Here is a 26,839-nt window from a genome sequence, read left to right as displayed (position 1 = left end):
TTTATGAGAGCCTAGCCTTGCACGTCAGGGAGAAATTCCCTGAGAAAGTGATACCAGAGCGTTTAGCAGGGGGAGGTTCCTGGCAGATGGAAGGAACTGCATGACATTGACGCTGGGGCAGGAGGAGGCTTGTAGTGGTCAGGGAATTAATGAAGACCAGTATGGCTGGAGCGCAAAGTAAGGAAGAGAAGATAGAGTGAGATGAGACTGAGGTGGGCAGGGGCCACAGTGGAGATTAAGAGAAGAGGACAGATTCTGGAAATGTTTAAGAGGTAAAATTCAGAGGATGGGGGTTGGCAGATTAGGGTGGCTGGGTGATGGACATTGGGGAGGGTATGTGCTATGGTGAATGCCGTGAATTGTGTAAGACTGATGAATCTCAGATCTGTACCCCTGAAACAAATAATACATTATATGTTAATTTTTTAAAAAGAGGTAAAATTCATAGGACTTAGGGATCAACTACATATGAGAAGTGTGAGAGAGGAGAGGTACCAAAGGTGGCTTCCTAGATTTTTGACTTGCACAAGTTGTTGTATTGTGCTGTTCACTGAGGTGGGGGGCACTGGAAGACTGGGTTTTATTTGTTTTTTTTTTTGATGTGTGAAGGGGAGTGGGAGGGGCACAAGTTTCATCTTCTGTCTATTAATTTGAGATGGCTTTGCTATATCTAAGAGAAGTTTTCAAATAGTCATTTTTAAAAATTCATTTTTATTATAGTTCAGTATAGTTAACATACAGTGTTATATGAGTTTTAGGTGTACAATAGAGTGATTCAACAATTCCGTATACTGCTCAGTGCTCATTACAGTAAGTGTATTCTTCATCCTCATCACCTAGTTCACCCATCCCCCCACCCATTTCTGCTCTGGCAGTCATCAGTTTATTCTCTGTAGTTAACAGTCTGTTTTTTGGTTTGTCTCTTTTTTCTTTGTTCATTTGTTTTGTTTCTTAAATTCCACATGTGAGTGAAATCATGTAGTATATTTGTCTTTCTCTGACTTATATCATTTAGCATTATACTCTAGATCCATCCATGTTGTTGCAAATGGCAAGACTTCATTCTTTTTTTTAAGGCTGTGGATACCTGGGCTGGTTCCGTAATTTGGCTATTGTAAATAATGCTGCAATAAACATAAAGGTGCATATATCTTTTTGAATTAGTGTTTTCATATTCTTTGGGTAAGTACCCAGTAGTGGAATTACTAGAATTACTAGTGGTAATTCTATTTTCAGTTTTTTGAGGAGCCTCCATGTTCTTTTCCACAGTGGCTGTGCCAGTTTGCATTCCCACCAACAGTGCACAATGGTTCCTTTTTCTGCACGTGCTCCCCAACACTTGTTTCTTATGTTTTTTATTTTAACCATTCTGACAGGTGTGAAGTGATAACTCATGGTTTTGATTTGCATTTCCCTAAGCATGGGTGCTCTTGAGCATCTTTTCATGTGTCTGTTGGCTGTCTGGATGTCTTCTTTGGAGAAAAGTGTGTTCATGTCTTCCACCCATTTTTAAAAATTTTTTTAAGTTTATTTATTTATTTATTTATTTAGTAATCTCTATACCCAACGTGAGCCTTGAACTCACTACTCAGAGATCAAATAGTCATTTATACTTGCATGTTTGGAGTTTAGAGGAGAGAGCTATGAGCTAGAAATATGAAGTTAAGAATCATCTACATAGAGAGATTAATTGAAGTCTCCAGCATGCTTGAGTGAAAACAGATAAGGGCTGAAGACTAGCTGTTGAAAAACTGTGTAGGGGGCGCCTAGGTGGCTCAGTGAGTTAAAGCCTCTACCTTCAGCTCGGGTTGTGGTCCCAGGCTCCTGGGATCAAGCCCCGCATCAGGCTCTCTGCTCAGCAGGGAGCCTGCTTCCTCCCCTCTCTCTCTGCCTGCCTCTCTGCCTACTTGTGATCTCTGTCAAATAAATAAACAAAATCTTTAAAAAAAAGAAAAAGAAAAACTGTGTAGATGATGGTGTTGAAATGGGTGTCCTCAGGAAGAAAGAGGTTCAAGCTGGGGTGAATAAAGAGTTTGGTTTGGGATGTAATGAAGGCTGAGATGACTTGAGAGATGTCTGTGTGGTTACGAAGTCTTATAAGCAGTAGGATAGATACAAGTTTGGAGGTTCGACCATCTCTATTTTATTGTTTTGTTTTCCCCAGTCCATAACACAATGCTTAGCACATACCAGGTACTCAAGAAATAATTCGTGGAATGGATGAGAGAACATAGGAGCATTTAGATTCAAAGATCTGGACTAAAAGTTCTCCACCCTTCCCTTTGCCATGGTAGCTCTTCTCCAGGTGTCTGCTTAGACAAGCCTCTGACTGTATATAAATCTTTATTCATTAAAAATCACTGTGTTTGGGGCACCTGGGTGGCTCATTTGTTAAGCGGCTGCCTTCAGCTCAGGTCATGATCCCAGCATCCTGGGATCAAGCCCCACATTGGGCTCCCTGCTTGGCGGGAGGCCTGCTTCTCCCTCTCCCACCTGCCTGCTTGTGTTCCTTCTCTTGCTCTGTCTCTCTCTATCAAATAAATAAATACAATCTTTAAAAAAAAATCACTGAGTTAGAAGATCTCAGCCTGGTGAAATATTTTTTGAAGTGATAGATGAAGGTTTGGGAATACTCTTTACAAATACTTTCTTTATTGAGCTGGACAGAAAGACTGCTCATTATCAACATATCCCAAGTGCCAGAGTCCCCATACTAATCAGGTAATGAATGGATAGATATGAACACATTGGAGTGCCTGCTCTATGTCCTGCCCCATGCTAAGCATTTTATGTATATTATCTCATTCCTTACAATACCTCTGTTACTCATAGATAACAGTAGAAAAACAGAATCAGGAACTTAAGTTATTGCTCAAGATCATATATTTAGTAAGTGGTAGAATCAGGATTTGAACCCAGGTTTCACTCCATTTCACTTGCTCTTAACTACCATGCTACACAAAGAAATGAATTACTTTTCCTGGTGATAGCGCCCAGAGACATAGCCGTTTGAGATTTTCATCCATCCATCATTCTATTCTTACAGTCATTCATCATCAGGAATTTAGATGTTGTTTATACCATCCCAGGTACAATGCTAGGCACTAGGAATATAATCAGTCGTAAAATAAAGTTTATGACCTCAAGATGCAAGCTAATGGGTGAGACAGATACTGAATTACAGAATTTTAGCTCCATTGTCATTGAGACTTGCTATAGTAGTAGATATATAGAATGCTGCAAGGACATCGAAAAGGATTTTTCTAATTCTGCCAGAAGATGGAGGCTCAGGTTGAGTAGGGGTGGGAGAAAAGTCAGGGAAGGCCTCTCAGTAGAATGGAATACCTGAGCTAAATCTCGAAAGATGACCAGACAGACTAGGAATAGGGAGCCTCTGGGTTGAGAAGCCTGCATGAATATTAACAGGAGCTGGCATATGATCTGATGAGAATACTCTAAGCAACTGGTGTGAATGAAGCCCAAGCTGTATGTTCTGGAATGGCAGAAGATTGAGTTGAAAAGCACGGCAAAGTATAGTGAGAAGACTTTATGGAAGCCAGATACTTGTAATGGGCTCTTTTGGTTTTATTGTAAAGGTTGCAAAAAGTTTTAAGTACGGGAGTGACAGTATGATGTTGTGTTTCAGAAAGATCCCACTGAATATTTTCAGGATCAGTTTATAATAGAGTTAACAGATCTCTGAAACTTGGAATTTTGCATAGTGAATTTGTTATAAAAATATCTAGTTCAGAATGATATGAAAGAGGACTTCCCAGAAATGCCAGAATGTTAGAATTAGCAAACAGGGATGTTAAAACAGCGATTATAAACATGCTTCATATGTTCAAGATGATAGAGCAAAGAAGTAGGAGATATTTTTAAAAACCCAAGTGGAACTTCTAGAGATGAAAATTATAGGATCTGAAATGAAAGCTCTACTACATGAGTTTAACAGCAGATTAGATACTATAAAAGAAAACATCAACAAACTTGAAAACATAGTAATAGGAACTATCCAAAAAGGAGCTCAAAACAGTATGAAGGTCTTCCATTTGGAAATTAGTGGGTATTTTCTCTTTAGAACTTCTTTACCAGGAATTTTACACTTAACTATTCCTGTGTGATGTGGCTGTGGCTTGACAAACCTTATAAGGTTACTTACCAATTTACTTTATATTTATGGGATTTTTATTTTGGAGATGAGATAATCTTGACCATCTTAAAAGACTTTTCTCTGACCTCAAAGAAATGAACTTCTGTGCTGCAATCCTCAGGGCCTTTCCTTCTCTTGATAATGTTTGACACACTCTTTATAATTGATTCTGTCATCAAAGTAAATACCAAAGCCCAAGTAAAAAGAGTTCTGGATATTGCAGAACCATGTGCTCTTTTTGTTTTTCATTAAAAAAAAAAATAATAAGCATTCATCTATCTAGTCCTTATCCTTAAGTGTATTTTGCATGTTTTGAAGATAAAAGTGAATTTTTACGAGAATGTAAATTGAACATGTCAGATCACATTTGGGAGGAACCTAGGATATTTACTAGAATGCTCCCAAATTTTCATATACAAATTAAATACCAATTAAATACCATCTTCCTATATATGGATTACGGGCTTTTGTCTCTTCATAAAAGCCATACTGGCCTTTGAACAGGAAATGAGTATTGGTCAATAATTGAATGAAATAAATTTTTCTTTTTTTTTTTTTAAGGTCAAGCAAAGCTTTATTTCGCTCCAAGCATCAAGAAATCAAACTGACCAGCCAGGACCGCACCTCTTAGAGAGAGGGTGATCCCGCTCTCCTTTTGAAATAAATTTTTCTAATGCAAAATTTTATTAGCCTTATTTGGTGAAACATGAATAAGTGAAATTGAGTTAATTATAGTCATTAACACTTCAGGGATTTGGATATGTAGATACATATGTTTATTTTTTAGTCACATATTTATTTGTTGATATAAATATGAAATCTCCAGAATTGCTGTAGTGAGTACATTTAATGACAGTGAGTGAGTGAGTGTGTGTGTGTGTGTAAAATCTCCATTTATCCGTCCTCCAGAAGGACTCTTTTTGGCAATAGGGTCCATTTTGCCCCCATTCATTGTTCTAACTTCCAATCTTCTCACAAACATAATTGTCCCTGGAAGGGACTTCTTTTTCCATGCCAACCCACTTCTAAAATTAAACCTCTTTCTGTGGATCCTGTTAATGCTGTACTTACTTCCATTAGTCTTTTCTTTTTTTTCAGGAGCAACTCCTTTTTTTTTTTTTAAATTTTTAATTCAAGCATACTTAATATATAATGTTGTATTATCACAAAGAAAATGAAAACATAGGGCACCTGGGTGGCTCAGTGGGTTAAGCCGCTGCCTTCAGCTCAGGTCATGATCTCAGGGTCCTGGGATCAAGTCCCGCATCGGGCTCTCTGCTCAGCAGGGAGCCTGCTTCCCTCTCTCTCTGCCTGCCTCTCTGTCTACTTGTAATCTCTGTCAAATAAATAAATTAAAAAAATCTTTAAAAAAAAAAAAAAGAAAATGAAAACATAAATTCAAAAAGATATATGTACCCCTGTGTTTTTATTGCAACATTATTTATAATAACCAAGATACCGAAGCAAGTATCCTTCAATAGATAAATGGATAAAGAAGATGTGTGTGTGTATGTGTGTGTGTGTGTGTGTGTGTGCACACTATATATACACTCTATATACATCAAAAATGGAAAATTATTCAGCCATAAAATAGAATGAAATCTCACCAGTTGCAACAACATGGATGGATCTAGAGGATGTAACTAAGTGAAATAAGTCAAAGACAGACAAAATACCATATGATACCATATGATCTCACTCATAGGTGGAATTTAAGAAACAAAACAAATGAACAAAGGTAAAAAAGACAAATGAAAAAACAGACTCTTAAATATAAGAACAAACCTGCAGTTATTAGTCTTTTATCATTCCTTAATCTCTCTCATAGTGTCTCACAAACAGCACTTCTGGTGTTCTCTATTTCACGCTATCTGCCATGCTTCTGTTAGATAGTTAATTCTGCTTCTGTGTGATGAGAAGCTTAGGAGTGGTAGAAGAAATTTTGACAAAATGAGAATCTTTCTTCATGCCAGGTACTGTGCAATTAATTAAGTCATTTAATCTTTACAAGACCCTTATGCAGTAGATATGTATGGTTAGTTTCTCCATAATTTCAGGACTTGATAGAGAAAATGACCACTTAGAAATCAGGGGATGTGGGGCGCCTGGGTGGCTCAATGGGTTAAGCCTCTGCCTTCGGCTCAGGTCATGATCTCAGGGTCCTGGGATAGAGCCCCGCATCAGGCTCTCTGCTCGGTGGGGAGCCTGCTTCCCCCTCTCTCTCTGCCTGCTGCTCTGCCTACTTGTGATCTCTCTCTCTCTCTCTCTGTCAAATAAATAAAATATTTAAAAAAAAAAAAAAGAAGAAGGAATGTGGATGAGGCAGGAAATGCTGGGGGTCTTTAGGACAGGTGATTCTACAGTGGGGTGAGAGATTTCCCAACCTTCTTTGTACTGTTCTATATTTTTTAATTTTTTTGTGTTTCTAATAGGCCTGCATTACCCTTACCAAAAAATAAGTTAAATATAAAGGAAAATGAAAGTTATACTTAGTCATTATGGGACATCTGGAAGGTACAGGAAAATGCTCGTTGCTTAAGCACAACCTTTGTAAACGTTTTGGTACCTTTCCTTCTAGTCATTTTATATGCCTATAATGCGACGTTTTTGCATAGTTGTAATAATTTGTGTTTTTTCTCCATAAAAAAGTGAGGTGTGGGGTGCCTGGGTAGCTCAGTCAGTTAAGCATCCAGCTCTTGATTTCGGCTCAGATCATGATCTTAGGGTTGTTAAGATCAAACCCCGTGTTGGGCTCTACAGTAGGTGTGGAGCCTGCTTAAAGTCTCTTTCTCTCCCTCTGCCCCTCTCCCCCTTAAGGAAAGAAAAAAAGTGAAGTGCCAGTACTCCCTATCTTGATGAAATATAAAAACGCCTCTTTCATCGTCACCTCTTCCTGGGCCTTTTTCTCCTTTTTTCTTGAATTGCAATCTCTGACTCATCTACACTGCCTAGAAAGCCCCATTTGGTTAACAGATATCAATGTGACAAGCAAGAAAAAGAAAAAGAAAAGCTTATTACTTCTCCTCTTCTTGTTAGCAAACACATCATTAATAATACCCTTTATGTTTTTTCATGGGTAGAGTGATTCAGTCTACACATTCATATATTCATTCATTCAACAAATATTTGTTAAGTACCTTCTAAGTGCCAGCCATTTTACTCTTTGGTGAAGATGCAGAGACAATAGAAGAATCCTTGCTTTTTAGGAGAACATAGAACCATAAATAAGGAAAACATGTGATAAGTATATGTAGAAATATTAATCAAGTTCTAAAAGACCATAGAGGAGAATCACTTGGATTCTCTCTCCTAGAGATCCAAATGATTCTCCTAGAGAAATCGAGGAAAGCTTTTTATAGATAAGAAAATGGAGGAGCTCAGAGAGTCACACAGCCGGTTAGTGGTCGAATTAGCATTAAAACCAGATCTGACTGTAAAACCGCTCTTTATTCTAACGAACTAGGTCAGAAGGAGGAGGCATCCCTCTTTTCATTGTGTTATAAGTTCCAGATGTCTGTATCTGGGGGATTCTTGAGTCATGGACCACAGCTTCCCCCTTTTTCTCTCCCTGTTTCAGAATGCCACCAGTTTCTGATTTGATCAAAGAGTAACAGAGTGGAAGTAAGGAGATCTGAGTTCTCTAGAACCAGCTTTGCCACTCTTCGAACTGGGTCGTCATGGGCATCTTATTCCTCATTTCTAGGCATCTCTTCCCATCTGTAAAAGTGAGGAGGTTGAAATAAATCTTTCTAAGCTTCTAATTTTTATAAGTAATATGTCATGGTTTCCTCCTTCTTTTCAAATTATGTAGCATTTCCATAGAAGCAAGGGTTCCCAAGGGCCTTGGCAAGTCTAGACACAGCATGGAATTGGCAGAGGGATAGGTGGGGGTCAAAGGTGAAGGCTTTTAACTGCCTGGGTTTGAATCTCAGGTCTGTCACTTACATGCTATTTAATCTTGAACAAACCACTTAACTTCATTGAGCCTCGCTTTTCTAATTTGTAAATCAGAAATAATAATAAATAACTCAGAGTTGTGTGAAGATTCATTGAGCTTATGTATATCCATCCACACTACTTTGCATGGTGTCTGGCACATAGCACTCAATTAATGTAGGTAATGATACTAATGGCTACTGTACTAGTACTAATTTGGAGTCCTGAAGAGGTTTTAGAAACCAAAATACCATAGTAGTTTCTTTTACTAATGATTCCTTTGTGTAGGCACAAAGGAACCAGTATGTCCATGCGTTGAATATGGAGTTTTAGTCATTTTCCCCTCAGGTGTTCAATTAAAGGGTTGAAAGGGTTGGGGTACTGTTTGCTGCTAACTTTTACTCATGACCCAGAAAAGACTTCCATTCCTCTTGTATAAAATGGGAGGAGTCATTCATTCTTTTCTCTGCTCTGTTCCCAGTGCTCAGAGCAGACTACAGCACGGGGAAGGTACTTTGCAAATGTTTTTTGAGTGACTAAATGATTTCACACTTTGTTTTTAAAAACTGAGGAGAAGAGTAGCACTTGGCAGTGAGTCTTTAGGCTCTTGGATCTTAGCCTGTGACATGTGTTGAGTTTGTTTTGAAGGGGATTTGGGGACATCCCATGACAATCAAAACAGAATTCTTCTGATACCAATGTTTGGCTTTCTGCTTTGATCAATAGGCTTATTATTTGCCCTTGAAACCTCTGTGGTGCTGGAGAATCACAGACATTCCTCAGGATGATTTACACGGCAATAAATAATCTGTGCTGTCGGTTGCTTGCTTCATCAGTGTCTGCCCTGTTCCTAAAACCCTGGAGGCTCCATGGCCCCAAGGCTGGAGTACTGCCGACGCTAACTCCAGATCATGTCGCTTAGCTTTGCTGTTGTTTTGTTGCTCTAATATGCATCCACAACACATTTTTTTTTTAAGATTCTATTTATTTATTTGACAGAGGGATCACAAGTAGGCAGGGAGGCAGGCAGAGAGACGATGGGAAGCAGGCTCCCTGCTGAGCAGAGAGCCTGATGCGGGGCTCGTTCCCAGGACCCCGGGATCATGACCTGAGCCAAAGGCAGAGGCTTTAACCCACTGAGCCACCCAGGTGCCCCTCCACAACACATTTTTAAGGGTTGATGTAATTGTAGAAGTTATTTTTCATCTGACTTTATTATAGTTACCATACCATTTATTTTTTACCTCTGTTATATGGTAGGCTCTGCATATATCATCTTCTCTAATCTGAGTTAGGTGATTGTACCATTTTTATAGAAGTGGAAACTCAGACCCAAGGAGGTGAAGCTTATTTTCTGAAATCACGGCCCATAAGTGCTGGAACTTAGATTTTAACTCAGGTCTTTCTGGACGCAAAGCTCTTAGCTGCAATACTATGACATTTTTAAATCTAAGGGACTTTCTTCTGCTGCTATGTGTTTGGGGTTTAAGTTAGCAGCCTCTTGCAAAGATCCATAAGTTTCCCATATCATTCAGAGATGAATTTTAAATTTCTTAACAGCGTTGCAAATACATGAAATTTATAGAGACAAACATAGCCAGATTACTTTCTTGTTATCCATCCATTTAGCAAATTTATAGTTCCCATTAATTTTAATCTGTCCTTATTACCTGTTTTATATAATAAATATCTCTTAGTCATGACAGACTGAGTATAGATCACCTGAAGTAGGCTCTCTCTCAATAAGCAGAGTTGCAGCTAAAGATTTGTGAATTAATTGGGAAAATTGCAAATCAGGTAGTCAGTGAAATAATTCATTGTCACATCCAATCAATAAACTTTGTAAATCAACTCATTTAATTCAAAAAATGATCCATATAGATCAAGCAACCAATTAAACAATTAGCATACACTTTGCAATTAATTAATTTAAGCATCAATCATATAATTAAAACTCCAAATTTAAGCTGCACAATTTAGAACTCTAGTGCCTTGTGAACTACTAGGTTCATGTCTGTGAATGCTAGCAGATTAGCAGTTTCACAATTCAACTTTGGAGCAGGGTATCTTAAAATGTTTTTAATTGATTTTTAAGCCTTAAATTGTCTTTATGATGATAGAGTTTCCCACCCCTTTTCAGCAAGTTGGCTTTTTAATTTCCCCCAGAGAAAGAGAAGGCAGTGTATGTCGGCTGTAAGATGGGGAAGTCTGGAATCTGGGAGTACAGACTGGACATTCTGGGGATGTGAGGACAGTAGTTACCTGCATCAGGATAACTCAGGTCATTTGCTTTTACTCTGTTAAGTATCCTTAGTGTTTGGAATCAGATCTTGCCATGTGAATCTGATACTCTTCAAAGAAAGGAGAACTGTATAGATTGTCTTTGTTACCTTGAGTATTCCTCTGACCTAGAACAGGTATTTTCTTAATCCTGACCGTAAGTCAGAGGCCTCTGATTCCTCCCCCATGCCAATAATTTTTTCTCCTTTATAGTTTTGTTTCTCTTTTATGATATTTATTTTATTTGTACTTACAGGTAGCTAATGTAGTACTTACTTTTTCAACTTGATATACTGTAAGCTTCCTTGAGGGCTAATACTAAGTATTATCTTTGATTTAAGGGGTTAAGTTCTGCATCTAACCTATAACAGGTACTCAGTAAATATTTGTTGAAAGAATAGAGTACTGGAAAGGCCCTCATTTCACATTGCTTTTCTCCCCCTTTGTATTGCCATGTTTTCTCTATCAAATGCAGTAGGATTTGGGGGAATCTAAGGTATCACCAGGCTCTTGGGTAAAAGAACAGCTGTGTCCCAGTTTGCTTGCTGTGTACCATAGCCTCTGGTCTCCTTGGCCCTCCTTCGTCTTTGGTATTCACTCGCCTTTTTGGTTTTCCTTTCAGTGACAACGTCAGTGCCTACTGCCTGCATATTGCTGAGGATGATGGGGAGGTTGACACAGACTTCCCCCCACTGGACTCCAACGAGCCCATTCATAAGTTCGGCTTCAGTACTTTGGCCCTGGTTGAAAAGTATTCATCTCCTGGTCTGACATCCAAAGAGTCACTCTTTGTTCGAATGTGAGTATTGACCCTGTTACTGATCTCAGTATCTCATCTCCGCCTTCTAGGATTTGGACTTGTTTGCTCAGGATATGAATGCCCCTGGGTATCCGGATGCCCATTTGTAGTGACTACTTCCAGGGAGATGTTGAAGACACCGTTTGCATTGTGTTTCATGCTTCTGCACCTGGATTGAATGCAGACTGCTTTGCAGTAGCAGTTTGCATTAGGTAGATCTCTGCACGTAGTATCTGTGAACCAGGCCTCTGGACCTCCTGGGTGGGATACTTTGGAGACTGTGAAGCAAAAATTTTGGTTTTCCCTTTCTCTTCATGAACTCCAAACTATATGAAAATGTGCATTGCAGCCACTTTTGTCTTGTGACTTAAAATACTTCTTTTCTACCCCAACTTCGTTCAAATCAACTTTGAGTTTTCCTCTCAGTTGCCTTCCTTTAGACTGATAAGGGGGTATTTTCCTGTGCCTTTGGTATTCTGGTAAAGGCTTTAGCTTATAAGCCCGTTCCAGAAAAAGTGTTTGTAAATGCAGAAAATAAAATCCACTGAGAATGTAAAAGAATTCCATTATATTTAAATACTTATGAAATTATTAAATGAATTTGTGATACAGTGATATGTATGGCTTTTTAATACCAAGATCCAGCAGCAGGTCTAACTCCTAAGTCTCTCACTTCAAAGTAGTGATGAGCGTAAATGAGATTTGAGAAGTCTGCAGCAACTGTAATGTGCTGTGACATTGGTTTTTTTCTGTTCTTGACAGAGTCGCCAATACTGCTAATACTACTGTGATTTGTTGACTATATTTATAATTGAAGGAAATGGGAACACCTGGGTGGCTCAGTGGGTTAAGGCCTCTGCCTTTGGCTCAGGAAATGATCCCAGGGTCCTGGGATCGAGCCCCGCATCAGGCTCTCTGCTCAGCAGGGAGCCTGCTTCCTCCTCTCTCTCTGCCTGCCTCTCTGCCTACTTGTGATCTCTGTCAAATAAATAAATAAAGTCTTTAAAACAATAATAATTCAAGGAGATGTTAAATATCAGAAGTTAATGAAAATAAAAATAAAATTTTTGTGTATTCAAGTCTCTAGAGCGAGTTTTACCCAGAGGTCCCAGTTGTTAGAAGAAAGCCTGTAACGTTTTCTAAGCACAGCGTAAGCTTCGCTAATGGGAACGGAGACTTGCCCTCTCCAGGCCCTCTCCTGGGAACACTAGTGATCCTTTTAGCACCCCCTGCTGTTAGTAACCAGCAAACTCACTATCCACAGAAGGGATTGCTTTAGAGGACTTTTCCCTTGTCTCTTTAAAACATAACTGCCTTCGTTTCAGATTTTCAGTGAAAACAGGATTATGCTACCTATGATATAGGAGGATTTTGTGTCTTTCTACCCTTGAACAAGGAAAGAACACCTGAGTGTTGGGAGAAAGGGGGAGCTGTGGGGGGCGGATGACTCCAAGTTTTTGTACTTACGGTTTCATCCCTGCTATGAAGTCTTGTTTGCTATATGTAACAGTAAATATTTTCCCTCTTTTTATGTTTTGAAGGGGCTAAAACAACAACGCTGAAGAATACTGAAAGTAATTTAAAATTATCCAATGATTTCTTCCTCCTAATATAACTATTTTCATTTTCGTATCATCATTTCCATATATATATGGAAATATATATATTAAAATATATATTAAAACATAATTATATATATTACAGTTTCCGCTCTAGTGTAAATATTGTTATTTTTACTTAAAATTATAAATATTTGATATCTGTTCTTAGTTCCTATAATCTATATTTATTATGTACCAAGAATCTAGACCAACCCTGTGCTCATGGAGCTTACGTCTAGTAAGGAGGCATTCGTCAAATCATTAAAATGTAGCAAGCAGGACAACAGATAAAGGCCCAGGCTGCGCTGGAAGCCTACCACGGGATGTTTAGATTGTTTTCTTGCTTTGGTTTTAGTAAATGATGCTATTAGTCCTTATCCAGATCCCTTTTACTTCTGCTGAATCGTGTCCTTTGGACAATTTCCTGTGTGTGGTATTGTTGGTCAGATTAGAAATATCTCTAGACTTTCACTTTGTATTGACAACGTAGCCTTCTGAAAGGTGTTCCAGTTTACAGTGCTACTATATTACTAACAGCTACGGAATACTAACAGTTCATAAAAGCATCTTTTCAAAGTCTTATTGTCACAAAGTATCATTAGGACTTTTTTTCTGTTTACTTTAGAAGATGTATACAGGGCTACTTCAGTAGTCTCCACTTGCATTTTTGTTTTTATTTATAAATGACTGGAAGAGTTCTCATTAGTGCATAATTATTTACTACATAAATATTAACATGTGACCACCACATTCTTTTGAAGTAAATATCCTTTTTAAAACAAGGGCTTTTAGATCATTGATTTTCAGCAGAATGGGGCTAGGGATAGGCAGGACATACCTTCCCAGGAGAAGCATCTAAAGACTATACAGGGTCCCCCTACGAACCCCGGCTTTTGGAGAATGGGAGGAGAGAGAGGAGGAAGGGCAGAGAGTAACAACAACTGCTTTGAACTTAATACTCTTACTTTTTTCCTGAATTACTCCCATCCCTGCACTCCCACTCCCAAACACACACACCCCAGTCAGTCCTTTTTCTATTTTAGTTCAAGAGAGCTTATTCAGTATGTCTGGAGTGTTTCTGAAAACACGAGGTAAAGTAAAAACTTTGTATGTGAGCATTTAAGAAAAAAAAATGTCAATAAATTTTCTGTTTCTTCTCTTCCTCAGTTGTCTGATGAAATAGTACAGATTACTGACCATTTGCCTCATGTGTATTTTCTTGCTTCAGCAACCTTCCATTCACCTTGCTAGTCTATATTCTAAGTTAGAAAAGCCTCTCCTGCAAATGCAAGACAATGTGTCCAAAGTTTCAGAGAGTAAAGTCCCAGCAAAATAAGTAAAGCTGTCGCTCCTTTTCCCAATTAACCCCTTTCCTCCTTGCCTCTCTGTCCCAGGGGAGAATGGGCAGGGGGTGTCTGGGAAGACACGGAACTGAACCAGGAAGAGAGAACTCAGCTTTGACAATAAGCAGTGAATTAGTATTTACTAAATGAAAACTATGTATATGTTAGTCCATTTAATCTGAAAATAGCCTGGTTTTTATTATGACCATTTTCGAGACATAAAAACTGAGGCTGACAAACTTTGCTCTCAGGCCTGGATTTGCCCCCATGCCTGATTTGCAAAGTCCACGCCCTTTGCAACATGCTGCTGAGGGTTTGGGACAGTGGTGGGGAATCTAGTGTTGGTCTCATCATTCAAGTAAATCCCACTGTCTTAAGGCCAGCATTCAGCTGCTATATATTATAGTGTAGGGTAAGAGCGAGGGGGCCTCTGGAGCCAGAATGCTTGGGTGCCATTCCTGACTTTACCCTTGCTAGTATGTGTGTGTAATCTTGGATGAACTGCTTAACCTTTTTTGGCCCAGTCAAATGAGGGTAATAATAATAGTACCTACCTCATAGAGCCATGATGAGGATTGAATGAGTTGATATATGTAAAGCACTTAGAACAATGCCTGGCTTAGGTAAGCACTGTGTGAGTGTTTATTGTAGTTATTGTTGTTATGACTAGAAACCTTTTGAGGGCAAGAACTGATCACTTATGCCCCACAACACCCAGAGTAGCTCCATTAGTGTGGTAGGTACACCACAAATATGTCTCAAATGAACTAAATAGAACTCTAGCTGCTTTTGCATTTTTCTTCTTCCCCTCCTTCCTGTCTCTATAAGAGAAGGGCAAAGTGTGGGTAGACATTGCTCAGCTGGACTGAAAAGTTATCAGGGTAACGTTTGCTGAGTTAGGGGTAGGTGTAGACATTGGCAGGGGTAGACATTGGAGATCTGTAGACTTCAAATCAGCCCTCTTACGGGCAGACATCTTTTAAGAGATAGTAGCAAGACCGTAAACTCCTTGAAGAGAGGGTGTGCACAGTCTTCATAGAGAAGGAATGGATGAATCTTCAGGTGTCTTTGGGCTGCCTAGGGGGGGCCCTGGTCAAACATTCTGTCCTACCTTACTTTCTGAGCCCACCTAGCTTTTGGTACAGCCCTGTTCCTGCCTTTTGAATGCCATGAAGCCCCCAGCTTGCCTTCTGGCTTTCGGAGGCCCTCACATCACCCACCCCACCTCTCACACCTCCCATCTACCATCTTTCCCCACTCCAAGTGAGGCTGCACAAACTTTGAGCTTCGGCTAACCTGGGTTCAAGTTTCAGTTTCACTGGCGACTTGCTACATGATCGTTCTCTCAGCTTCTTCATCTGAAAAATGAGGGGAGTAATAACCACCTCATGGAATTGTCATGAGGAATTTTCTGAAATGTAAATAATGTACAGACCTCTTTTAAAGGAAAATTAATTCTCCTGAAGCCTCAATGTTTGCCCAAATTCGTTTTATCATAATGTTACTTAAATACACTTAAATATAAAATTCTAGGTATAAATTCCATGTGTTTATGCAATCCAAACAAAATTACAAATTAAATACAAATAAAACTGTAACATTAATAAAATACAAATTAACAACTTAAATGCAACAGGTGATGTTTGGCTCAGATTAAGTCACTGATGTTGGATTTAATGGGTGTGAAATGTTTTACTTGTCAACTTGAGGTTTTTTTATTTTCTTATGAAACATTGACTACCATATTAATATTTGTACTTTTAAATAGTGAGTGTATTTTTAACTACTAGTCCATGATTTTAATGAGCCAGTTGATTTATAGTGCATCCTCCCCCCCCCCCAATTTTACATGTGCTTTTCTGGAAAAATAAGGCATTTCTGCAATGATAACCAATTTATGTCAGTTTGCCCAGGACTTTCCCTGTTTGGAAATTCAAAGTCCTATACCCAGGAGCATCCTCCTTAGCCCGTTGTCATTTGTTCTGTACATAGGTGGGCTCTCTGCCTGACCGATACCTGGGCACGTGTGACTTGGGCGCTCAGAGCATGAATTCTTCAGCGTTCAGCAAACAGGAGTTCCATAGAGAGAGCCTAGTGCCCGCTTCTCCCCTCACTTTTCTCTATTCAACAAAGAATAATAATCCCACTTCTGCATGCGACTTGCAGTGATGTCATTTGGCTTTTACTGAATCTATTAGTGACGTTAAATAACTCTAGCTGCTAGAACACACAACCCCCAGATCTCACCAGTTTATCCAGCAAGTCAGCAGACTTCTTCTATAAAGGGCCAGGCAGTAAATATTTTAGGCTTGTGGGCCATACCTCTCTGTAACTCAGCTCTGCTATAGTAGCAAGAAAGTAGCCATAGACAGCAGTATATCAATGAAAGGCCGTGGGATAGATGTGTTGACACTGGCTTATTCTAGTAAATTTAGTTCTTGTTCAGATCCATCTGATGAGGTCGGTTTTTTCTCCTGGGTATTTCTCCTCTAAGTAGTGATTCAGGGCTCCCCAAGCTGGGTAGAGAATGGGGAACATGGAAGTGTAGGAGTGGCCTACATCTCTATCTACTGCTTATATAAATTATTATATATATACATATATATATAATCTGCATATAATTTTGCTTTTTTAAATATACATTATATGTATATGATACATATGTGTGTGTGTGTTCTTGATTTTCATTAAAATAAAAGCAAATTTTTAAAATTCTAACACTTAGCCTGTGAATTCATCTGTTGATCCTGAGGGCTGTTGAATCTAAGATAGGAAATGCTGTTAAGAAGATGTTAGCTCAGACCCTGGTATGCAGGAAGTGTTACATAGTTGCTATTTTTGTTTTTTCTGTGAGAGATTTATCGGTCTGAATAATTCACACTAAGGTGTGTATGGGATTTAACTTTTCTTTGGGTGATTTATTACATAATGAATACATGTCCATCCTAGAAAAATGAGAAAATAGAGCTGTGTTTCTTCGTATAAAAGAAAATTTAAAATTTCACTTTGTTCCATCATGCAAAATTGTGACTTTTCAAGTTACAGAATATGTATGTTTAAAAAGAGGTGAGGGTGTTGGGTGTGGCTCAGTCGGTTGAACATCCAACTCTTGATTTTGGCTGAGGTCATGATCTCAGGGTCATGTGAGATCGAGCCTCTGTCAGGCTCTGTTCTAGGTGTAGAGCCTGCTTGGGATTCTCTTTCTCCCTCTCCCTCTTCCCCTCTACTCCCCGTCCATGACTCTTGCGTGCATGCATGCTCTCTCTGTGTGGAAAAAAATAAAATAAAAAGAGGTGCTAGTTAACTTACATGAGTCCCCAATTGGAAAAGTGTTCTGTGGAGAAGGATGTGAAGCTGGGTGACTTCTGATGTTCTTACTGAGTCGACGGTGTGAGATTAGCCTTTGCTTCCCAGGCCCTTGGTCCCAGGAAACTCCCAGACACAGAGTTGTTTGGGGAGGGAGAATGGATTTACACTAACAACTTGCAAATTAAGAGCGCGCTAATGGAAACTCTCTCCTTTAACAGACAGGCAAGTGGATTTCTAAGATAACCATTGTTCGTGATTGATTTTGGACAGATCCTGTGTGTGTGTGTGTGTGTGTGTGTGTGTGTGTGTGTGTGTGTGTGTGTGTAGGAGTCTTTTTAACTTGCTGACTGCTAGCTGCTCTGAGCCTAAGCATTGAAGTTGTTTGGGTATCAGCAGTGTGGAAGGGGAGAAGTAGGAGGCAGCAGTGTGGGGGAGTCTGGCTCCCAACACTAAATCGCTGGATTTCAGCTGGATCCCAGTATCTGAGAGAGTGCTCCTTGTCAGCAGTGACCAAGCCAAGGCCTCCTGGGCCTTTAGACATGGTAGGACAAGGGAGGATGAGATCTTGGAGTGAACAGGGGAGGAGCCTGCTTTGTCCCTCTCCTCCCATTCCCCAGCACAGGGCCAATTCAGCTAGAACTTGTGGAACTGAATTGAGTTCACAAATGGCACTGACAACAGCAACTGTGATGGTATCATTAGATGCGTTGCCATTAACATTTCACGCCAGGATCCTACTCTGGAGTTGGGGAAAAAAAAAGAGAAGAAAAGTCCAAACCAGTAAAATGGACAGAATCTCCCTAAATCATAAGTCAGTAAGAGCGGTTAAACTGCCTTCCTGTCCATATGTTTTACTTATAATGTTTGTTATCTCAGGTGAACATGGGGAAGGAATGTTTTTAACCAATAGCTAGAGCAGAGCAGATAGAATCCGGCTAGGATTTTGCTGTTTGGGGAAGGGCCCAGCGGGTAATCGGTAGAGGGTCTTCCACCAGAAGTGGGGCTGCCTTGGCCATTATGGGCCAGAGAGTTCCCAGAGACTGCTGTGGCTTCTCTTGGCTCTGTGAAAAAGGAAAGGTTAGCTGCTTTTCAAGAGGCGTGCAGATTCTTTGCTCTTGGCTGTATGAGGGCTTTTCAAAAGGGTTGGTAGTTTTAGTGTATCCTCTTGATGAGATCTCCAGGGTATACCCCAAGTGATCAGACCTTTTTGAAAGGATATCATCAGTTTGAAGCCTCTCCTACCCCTATGTGATACTGCCTTGTGGTCTGGAGAGGAGGGAAAAAAGGGAAATGAGTATTTTTGCACAGTCACTCAGTTTGGTGCCTGTAGTGGCCACTATCTCATTTATTCTTTATAAAGAGGATATATGAGCTGAGGATCAGAGACAGGTAGTTATTTGCTCAAGGTCATACAGTTTGGTAAGGGGCAGAGCTAAAATAGAATAAGGAGGGGAGAAAAAGATGCCTGTATTCTTTGTACCCAGGCCTGACAATATGGGTATAAATTATCTTACTTATTTGTTGTTTGCTCGAGTCATAGAAGACCAACTGTGTGTTGTTTCTTTTCATTCTGTTGTATTAGCAAACATTTTCATTGTCCAGATTGTCCTCATGTACGGAAATGTAACATATGCAGCCTGTTTAATTTTGTATTTGTAAATCTGACTTGATTTCCTTTTTGGCAACAGCTACTGTCTAGAGAAAAGAAAAGATTTTTCTTTGTGTCTGTTTAAAGTGACAGAAATATTGGAGCAAGTAATAAAGATGGAAAGCATTAATTACATACTTCTAAGAATTTAAAGGTCAGACAAGCTAAATATGTATGTTTTGCTCACTGGAATGTCTCTTGAAATTGTGCCAGGATGCGCTTTGTTCCTACAATGAAAGCACCCATTTTAGATAGCCATCAACTTACTTTGGTTTCCAAAAATTATACCAGATTGTTGCTTTAGTTGCTATATATTTTAAAAGTTTAGGACTCCCATTTCTGACATAAATGTGATTTGTTTCATGATCCACCCCCTTTGGCCATGTTTAGTTACTGTGTCTCATTTTGATTTCCTCTGTTCTCCCCTCAGCTTATGTTGGAGTCTGTCAGCTGCTGCTATGTACATGTCAGGCTAGTGACTTGTAATGTTTATTAATACAATGTCAGTCTTGCTGTTGAAAAAACTGTGATGCTTCTCAGAAGGTTGCAATAGAACGAAGCGTTTGATTTCCAGATCCTGTCTGCACTGCATGGTGAATACATCCTCAGATGTTATGCAGTTCACTGACCTGACAGTTATGGAACCCCGCCTGGGACCCCATTTCAGCAGGACATATTTGAACAGAAACAGTTTGCAAAACTTTACACACTTAAACTCCTGCCAAGGCAAACTGTTAGCCACTTGAGTTTGTTATAAATACCCAGTGGCAGTGGTTGGAAGTAGCCCATGGTGTGTTTTATATTCCGAACTGAATGTGAATGTCTTTGCGGTTATATAGAGTAGTAAATAATTGAGTTTGATTAGGGAGAGGGACCTCATTATCCCCCACCTGTGCCCAGCTGGAAGGGGAGGGTCGAAATGAAGCCATTAGCTGTCTCTCTTACTGGCATCTCAAAGAGCTCAAATACATCTGTGTCTTATTTTCTTTTCTGGCACAATCAGTCGAGCAAGCTAAGCAGGCATGACCGGATTTGGCAAGTCCCAAGGACTCTGGCAAAGATACACAAGGAGAAGGCGGAGGGCAGTCATTTTGGCTTCTCACTGCCCATTAGTCTAGCGAGTTATGTTTTTGGAAAATGTCTGTTTTGAAAAAGAGTACTTTGTCCAATGTCAAACATCACATACTCACACAATACGCTTTGATCTTTTAAAAAAAATTTTTGTCAGTGCAAGGGGAAACAAAATGTGGCATTCACACTAGTGTAAACTCTCTTTATGGATAAAGTAATACCCGAAAGACTTGCTTTGAAACAGGCATGCTACAGTTATTACAAGGCTTTCTCTTGCTCATATATTTTCATTTTCTACTTTGAAGTGCTAGAGAATGAACATGCACAGAGTTGGGACCAGCACAGACTGGGGACTGGAGGAGTGTGTCTTCATCACTGTTATGACCTGGTCAGGAGCAGAGAAGCGAGTGCTACTCTTGGCAGCCTTTCCCCCTTCCACAAGCTGAGACTGTGGCTCAAGAAACCATGACATTCTCCAAGGGCTTTTAAAAAGGGACTTCGTAGTTCATATGGCTGGTCTAAGACTTAGTCGTTTATAATCAAACTGAATGTTACAGTGGAAGTTGAATCTTTGCCACAGATTGATCGGTAGTTCCCACCTAGAGGATGTGCTCTCTGGAAGTCTCCTCTTCCCATGACTCCTCAAGGCTCCCCTCTGGGCTATAGAGAGGTATAAATCCCAGGCTTTGGTGTTGGCCTTCCCTGCCTCCAACTCCTGGCTCCTTCACTTAGCTGTGCAACTCCAGGCAGGTGTCCTAACCTTGCCCAACCTCAGTTTCCTCCATTATAAAATGGGACTGATAATAGCACCTACCTTTTCTGGGAGGATTAAATGAACAAAAGTAAGTGCTCAGTAAATGTTGACAGTTGTCCTCATCTCATTTATCACTTCTTGGTACGTAGAAAAGCCATGGTTATTGTATTAAGCATTTATTATATAACCGGTATTGTGTTAACTACTTCATGGATCTTCTGCTCTAAGAATTATCCCCGTTTCGTAGATGAGGAAACTAGAAGCTAGAGAGAGAGAGAGACTGTGTCGTTTACCCCCGACTCCAGAGCAGGGACTGCTGGGACTGGACTCCAGAGCTGGGACTCCAAAGCAGGGTCTACTCTAGAGCTGTACTGTGCTTTGCTGCCTTCCGGTCACCACCAGCTCCGTAGCATGATACAGGGCTAGATCATCACTGTTTGAGACATCTCCATTAAGAAGCTCTCTGGTCCCCTGATCCCTCCACGGCTTGGCCAAGTGCCTCTATGTTTGGTAGCACTCGGAGCTGGCCTCCATCTTTGTACTTACCGCATAGCAGTATAATTCTTTGTTTGCTTCTTTGTCTTTCTCTCCCACTGCACTGTGCTCCTTGGTTTAGGGACTGTGTTATTGATTTCTGAATTCAGAAAAGATCTTTAATAGAGGAACTTCAGGTAAATGCCCTAATGCCTCCAACCTCGGATTCTGTAAAATGGATCTAACAATAGCACCTGTTTTAGGATTGAATGAGTTAATACAGAATTTAAAAATCTTAACATAGCATCTGACACATAGTAAACGTTCAGTGGGTAGTAGTTGCTGTTATTACTGTCGTGATTGCTGAATAATAACTTGTACTGTAGAGCTCAGAAAGCTCTTAACAAGTCTCGCTGAATTTCCCTGCACCACCCCTATGATTTTTCACTTTCCTCATCCCCATCCAAAGCCAGTGAGTTAAGCTGAGGTACAGTGTACCCACTTTCCTGGCTTACTCTTTCAAAAGTGAAAGCCTTGAAAACGGAGCCTTGGGTGCTCTTCTGTGAGCTTCGGAGGGGGCCTGATGCCTGGGCCAGGGGTTGCTTGCTTACAGCGCCCCTGACTGCTGCTACCATGCCCAGCAGGTTGCACATTTTAATGGCCCTGTGTTCCCAACTATAAGCAATGGTTGGGATCCTTCCCCAACTAAGCAGTATCTGCTGAGGGTGTGAGAGAGCGGGGTGAATGGGGCCTCTTCTCTTGGAGAGATGACTTAGGACACGGGGAACACGAGAGCACTAACATTTCTAAGCTCCTTTTACTGTTTGCCAACCTGAATGCCAGGTGCTTGCCATTCATTGTCTATTTTATCCTCTCTGACAGTTCTGTAGGGAAGCAGCCTCCTCGTTTCATGGCTGCAGCGGAGGTTCCCACGCGTTAAGGCAACGTTTTGGTTAGCCGTGGAACCAGAACTTGAACCAAAGGGTATTTAACCCCCCGTGCATGTGTTTTCCTCTCCAGTATGTTGCCTCCCAACTTGGGTTCTGCTTCCAGCTCTGTCCCTATAAATAGAATCTAAGCTTTCCGTGTAAGGACCTGTGCCCCGTCAGCTCTGGTTTAATATTTAGCAGAGAAATGCTCATCGTGTTAGGTTAATGTGGGTATAAAACCTCCCCTCTGCTAACTGAGTGGCTTTGCACTGGGACAGAGCTAAATTCCTCAAGTGAGTAATCTCTTTTTAAAATGCCCATACGTTTTTCAGTGGTTACAAGACTTGACAGGACCTAACTTCGAATTGACTGAAGCCCTCCTGGCAGCATTTAGTCAGCTCCCTGAAGTGGCGCTTCCTCCTAGACCCGGCGCAGGCAGCCCAAGGAGCTGTGGAGGGCAGCTGCCTGTGCTCAGCGCCCCCAGCGCGCCCTGCTGTGGCGGGAGACGAGCCGTCTATCCACGAGGGGAGCGGGAGGAGGAGCAGTTTCTGAGCGGAGAGTCCGGGTTTGTAGTCCATCTGTCCCTCCGTCCGCCTGTCTGTCCGAGGGCCAGCCACCCTCAGCACAGGTCACACCTCGGAGCCTGGAATGCAAGGCCACACGGAAGGGAGACAGGACCAGCGAGTGCCCTCCCTACCTGCTGCCAGCATTTCTCTCGAGATCAGTGTCTTCTCAGTCGCACACCCAATGCCCAACGTTAAATAAAAAGCAGCTCTAAAAGATGTATTTCAATAGACTTTTTAGAAAGCCCATAAAAATTCCTAGATATAAAGAAATGAGGCATAAAACCTAGAATGTTTGGAAGTCAAGCTGAAAATTGCGGAAGCAAGTCTCCATATCCATTTATTAAATGGGAGCATAACTTAACAGTCGCACCTAGGTGTCTTCCGAGAACCACTTCGATTCCGTGCTCTTGTATTTTGGAAACGTGTCGCCCCCTTAAGCGCTGTAGACTTGGAGCAAGATCCGGAGTTGATGTTTGTCTGGAGGGAGGGAAGCGAGCGGAGTGGGAGACTGACCTGAGGAAGCTTTCATTAGGTCCGGTTGAGTGTGCAGTACGTGGGTCACAACCTCTTTCTCCTTTTAATGTGCACGATTTTACCGGAATGGAGCCCCAGAGTGAGATACCGCACACTCAACGCAGGCACGTTCCGAGCGCCGTGCGTGCCCCTTCCCTCCACTGTTGTTTTCATTTTCCTCTCCTGAACCTTGCTACCCTGGCTTCAGCACGGAGGCTGTAAAGGAAGATGGAGAGCCGAGTTACCTCAGAATGATCACTATCGTTAACATTCACGGGTGGTTCACTTATCATTCCTGACTGCACAGACATGGCAGCCGCTCGGAAGCGTCCGCAGGTGTAGCATGGTGATACATATTACATTGTGCCACAATGGATTTATGTATTCTGTAACAAAAGAAAAGTGTAATGAAAAAATACAGAAGGTAATCCTTTATTCCTCCACCACACAATTTATCAGTAATGCCTGTGGATGATAAGTGCCAGGGATTTCCTCTGCTTGCTTTAACCTTGTCACCCAGGTACGTTTTGGTAAAATGACAGAAAAATACAGACGGGGGATTTTCCTGTGTTCAAAAATCTTCTAAAAGGACACTTTTAATTTATGGAAGTTAGTCCGAACGCAAGGCTTCCCTTTGAGCTTCTAGTCTGCCTTTGCTAAAAAAGATAAACGTATTGGTTTGAAATAATGCTGTCAGCCAGCAGCAGATTAGGCAAGAATGTAAGCAATTTATAAGCAGACTCAAATCGAAAATAGTTCAGGTGGAACCCAGGTAGATGGAAGTTCGTGAGATCTAGCCCAGGACTAGTTTGTGCGTACCCGGGGACTTGTGTTCCCTTTTAGGCCCCACTCACCCATCGCCCAACATATTGTCACAGATGGAGCGCATACTGACTTCTGAGGAGCGAGCAGGGAAAGACAAGCCTGAACGCGGATGATTGGCGTTTGTTCCAAACACGCCCTGGCCTAGCGCCAGAGCAAATACCCCCAAGTTTATAAATGCACAAGGCACTTTACATTTCAGTGTGCTTGCCAAAGTATCACTTACTGCATTGCTCCCTAAATATAGTTTTTTAAAAAAGAGCTATTTCTTATTTTGCTTTGATCAGTAAAATAAACTTTTAAAGATTGTTCTGGGATGGGGTCCAGCTTCTGAGGTAAAGAATGGCTGGAGCTCAGGCATGATTCAGTAACAGAGTGTTCAGTAAAATTAGCTTGACAGTTCTCAGGCCTGCTGTTCAATAGCAAGAACTTGACCAAGTTAAAATGGATGATCGTGCTGGCTAGACCAGCGTCGGCTTTTGGTTTTTAACAAATGGAATGTCAAGGATTAACCAGCAAGCCGTATGGAGAGGAGGGGTGTGGAGATGTCTTTGTATTAGGGAAGCAAATTGGGTCCTTGGTTTTGAGATCGGCCCCCCAGCCCCTGTGGAAAGCCAGCCACCTGGTTGGGTCCAAACTAGGTCCCAAAGAGGTTTAAGGCCTCTTCTCAGCCTCTCCTTCCATTGGGAAGCTTTTCCATGGCTTAGCTTGGGGCTTGGCTTTTCTTTCGGATTTCTTGTCAGTATGAAGTTCTGCCATATTTTTTGGCTGTGTGTTCTCCTTTGAGAGTCTTATGAGGAAATGGGAATGCGACCAAACTCCTTGTGGTAATTCCCATGTTCCATCGTTGGAAACTTGGGTCCCATTTGTTAGATGAGCTGCTTGGAATTGGCCTGTTTTGTTCTGGTGCCCGAGCATAGTGAGTAGTATTTGTGCTACTTGCTACTGCAATTAACAGTCTTAGTGAAGTTCTACCTCACCCAGGGATGGGCTTCTGTTTTTAGGGTACTTGTTCCCTACCAGATTTTTCGCTATCTACATGAACTACTCCTTCCAAGTTTGACTGACTAGAAGTTTACAAGTAGTCTTAGTGTTTTGTCTTATAATTATTTATGCTCCATTTCATATTTTGTTTGACCTTCTTGGACTAAGTAGATTAAAACATTCCTACTGAAGTATATATAGACCATATATTTAAAATTTATTTATTTACTTATTTACTAGCCACTTAGGAAGAGCCTTTTTTTCCTTATTCTAAATTGCTTTGGGCTGTCATCCTCCCCCACCACTCCCCCACCACCCACCATCCTCACCCCATGACATTTTTTTCCTGTAGGGCTCCATGAGCTTTAATGTGATGGTAGTATCTGCCTGCAGTGACATCTACTGACACAAGCTAAGTTTATTGTCAGTCCGTGTTCCAGGATTTGACTTGGGAGCCAACACAAGTAACCCACGGTACTAGTGACCCACACAGACCAATTAGATTCAATTTGAGATAAATTAGAAAAACATTTCCTAACTCTGACCATCCTTTCACTTGGAACTGTTTGTACCAGAAAGCCTCTCTCTCTCTCTCTCTCTCTCTCTCATTAGAAGTTAGCCTGTTTTTTTTAAATAACTGGCACTTTGAGGTACACTCAGTAAAACTTTATTAAACACAATGAAGACTGCAGTAGCAGTCCTCTGGTTGAATGCTAGTGATGATTTAATATTTGTCTTTTCCTACAGAAATGCTGCTCATGGATTCTCCCTTATTCAGGTGGACAACACAAAGGTCACCATGAAAGAAATCTTGCTTAAGGCAGTGAAGCGAAGAAAAGGATCCCAGAAAATTTCAGGTGAGACCCTGGAAATAGAAAATTAACCGTTAGTTTTAAAGTGTTTGGTATGTGCATATGTGTGCGTGCATGCGTGAGTATGTGCATATGTGTGTGTGTGTGTGTGAGAGAGAGAGAGAGAGGGCTGGCTGGATTGTTTTAGATATCATTGCTAGAAGGTTTGGTTAGCAGATCTACAGCAAAAACAAAAACAAAAAAAAAAGATTTTTTTTTTTAAACTTCCCCTGGGCCCAAGGAAGGGTTTGGATTGGTGGCATGTATGAGAAGAATGTGTTCCTATTGATTATGGAAGCTCCACCATTAATAATGTGTGATAGATTAAGATATATCTATTTGAACTATTAGTTGGTGTAAAGCTGTCTTAAAAACCAAATGCTGAATTTGAAGGACTGCTTTTAATTTCATGTTTTCATGTAATTTTCCATGGGGGAAACTTTCAGTTGCTAGTGTTTGGGGTATGCAGTAAAAGAAAAACAGTCTTCATTTTTACCAAATGAGGGCAACTGTAAAAAAAATTTTTTTTTAAAGATAAATTACTTGTGTGCACAAATACCTGTTAATCTTTAATTCCTCATTACCCAACTTTGTACAGAAAATAAGCTTATGGTATTAGCTATGATATTTAAAAGATATGAGGGAAAAAATATTACCAGTATTGAGAAATAATTATTTTGAGAAATAGCTCGAAGATTTGTCATACCCCAGATTTAATATAAATCAACCTCTCTATGACATGTCAAATACCATCGCTTTGTAAATAAATGAGACTTCCTCAACACCTTTGGTTTCATCTTCTGGAG

At 40.6% G+C, this 26,839-nt stretch overlaps 1 protein-coding gene across 5 annotated transcripts in view; it reads left to right on the top strand.

The window, feature by feature from the left end:
• MAPKAP1 (MAPK associated protein 1) overlaps positions 1-26,839 on the top strand; it is a 243,106-nt gene that overhangs the window by 119,397 nt on the left and 96,870 nt on the right. For all 5 annotated transcript variants that reach the window (XM_080820352.1, XM_080820349.1, XM_080820353.1 and 2 more), the window contains 2 exons: positions 10,992-11,168; positions 25,930-26,039. In XM_080820352.1, coding sequence (XP_080676478.1) covers positions 10,992-11,168; positions 25,930-26,039 — 287 coding nt within the window. The remainder of the gene's footprint in view (positions 1-10,991; positions 11,169-25,929; positions 26,040-26,839) is intronic.

Source organism: Martes martes, assembly GCF_963455335.1.
Source record: "Martes martes genome assembly, chromosome: 12".
NCBI classification, from domain to species: Eukaryota; Metazoa; Chordata; class Mammalia; order Carnivora; family Mustelidae; genus Martes; species Martes martes.
This window is presented reverse-complemented; position numbering and strand designations above follow the sequence as displayed.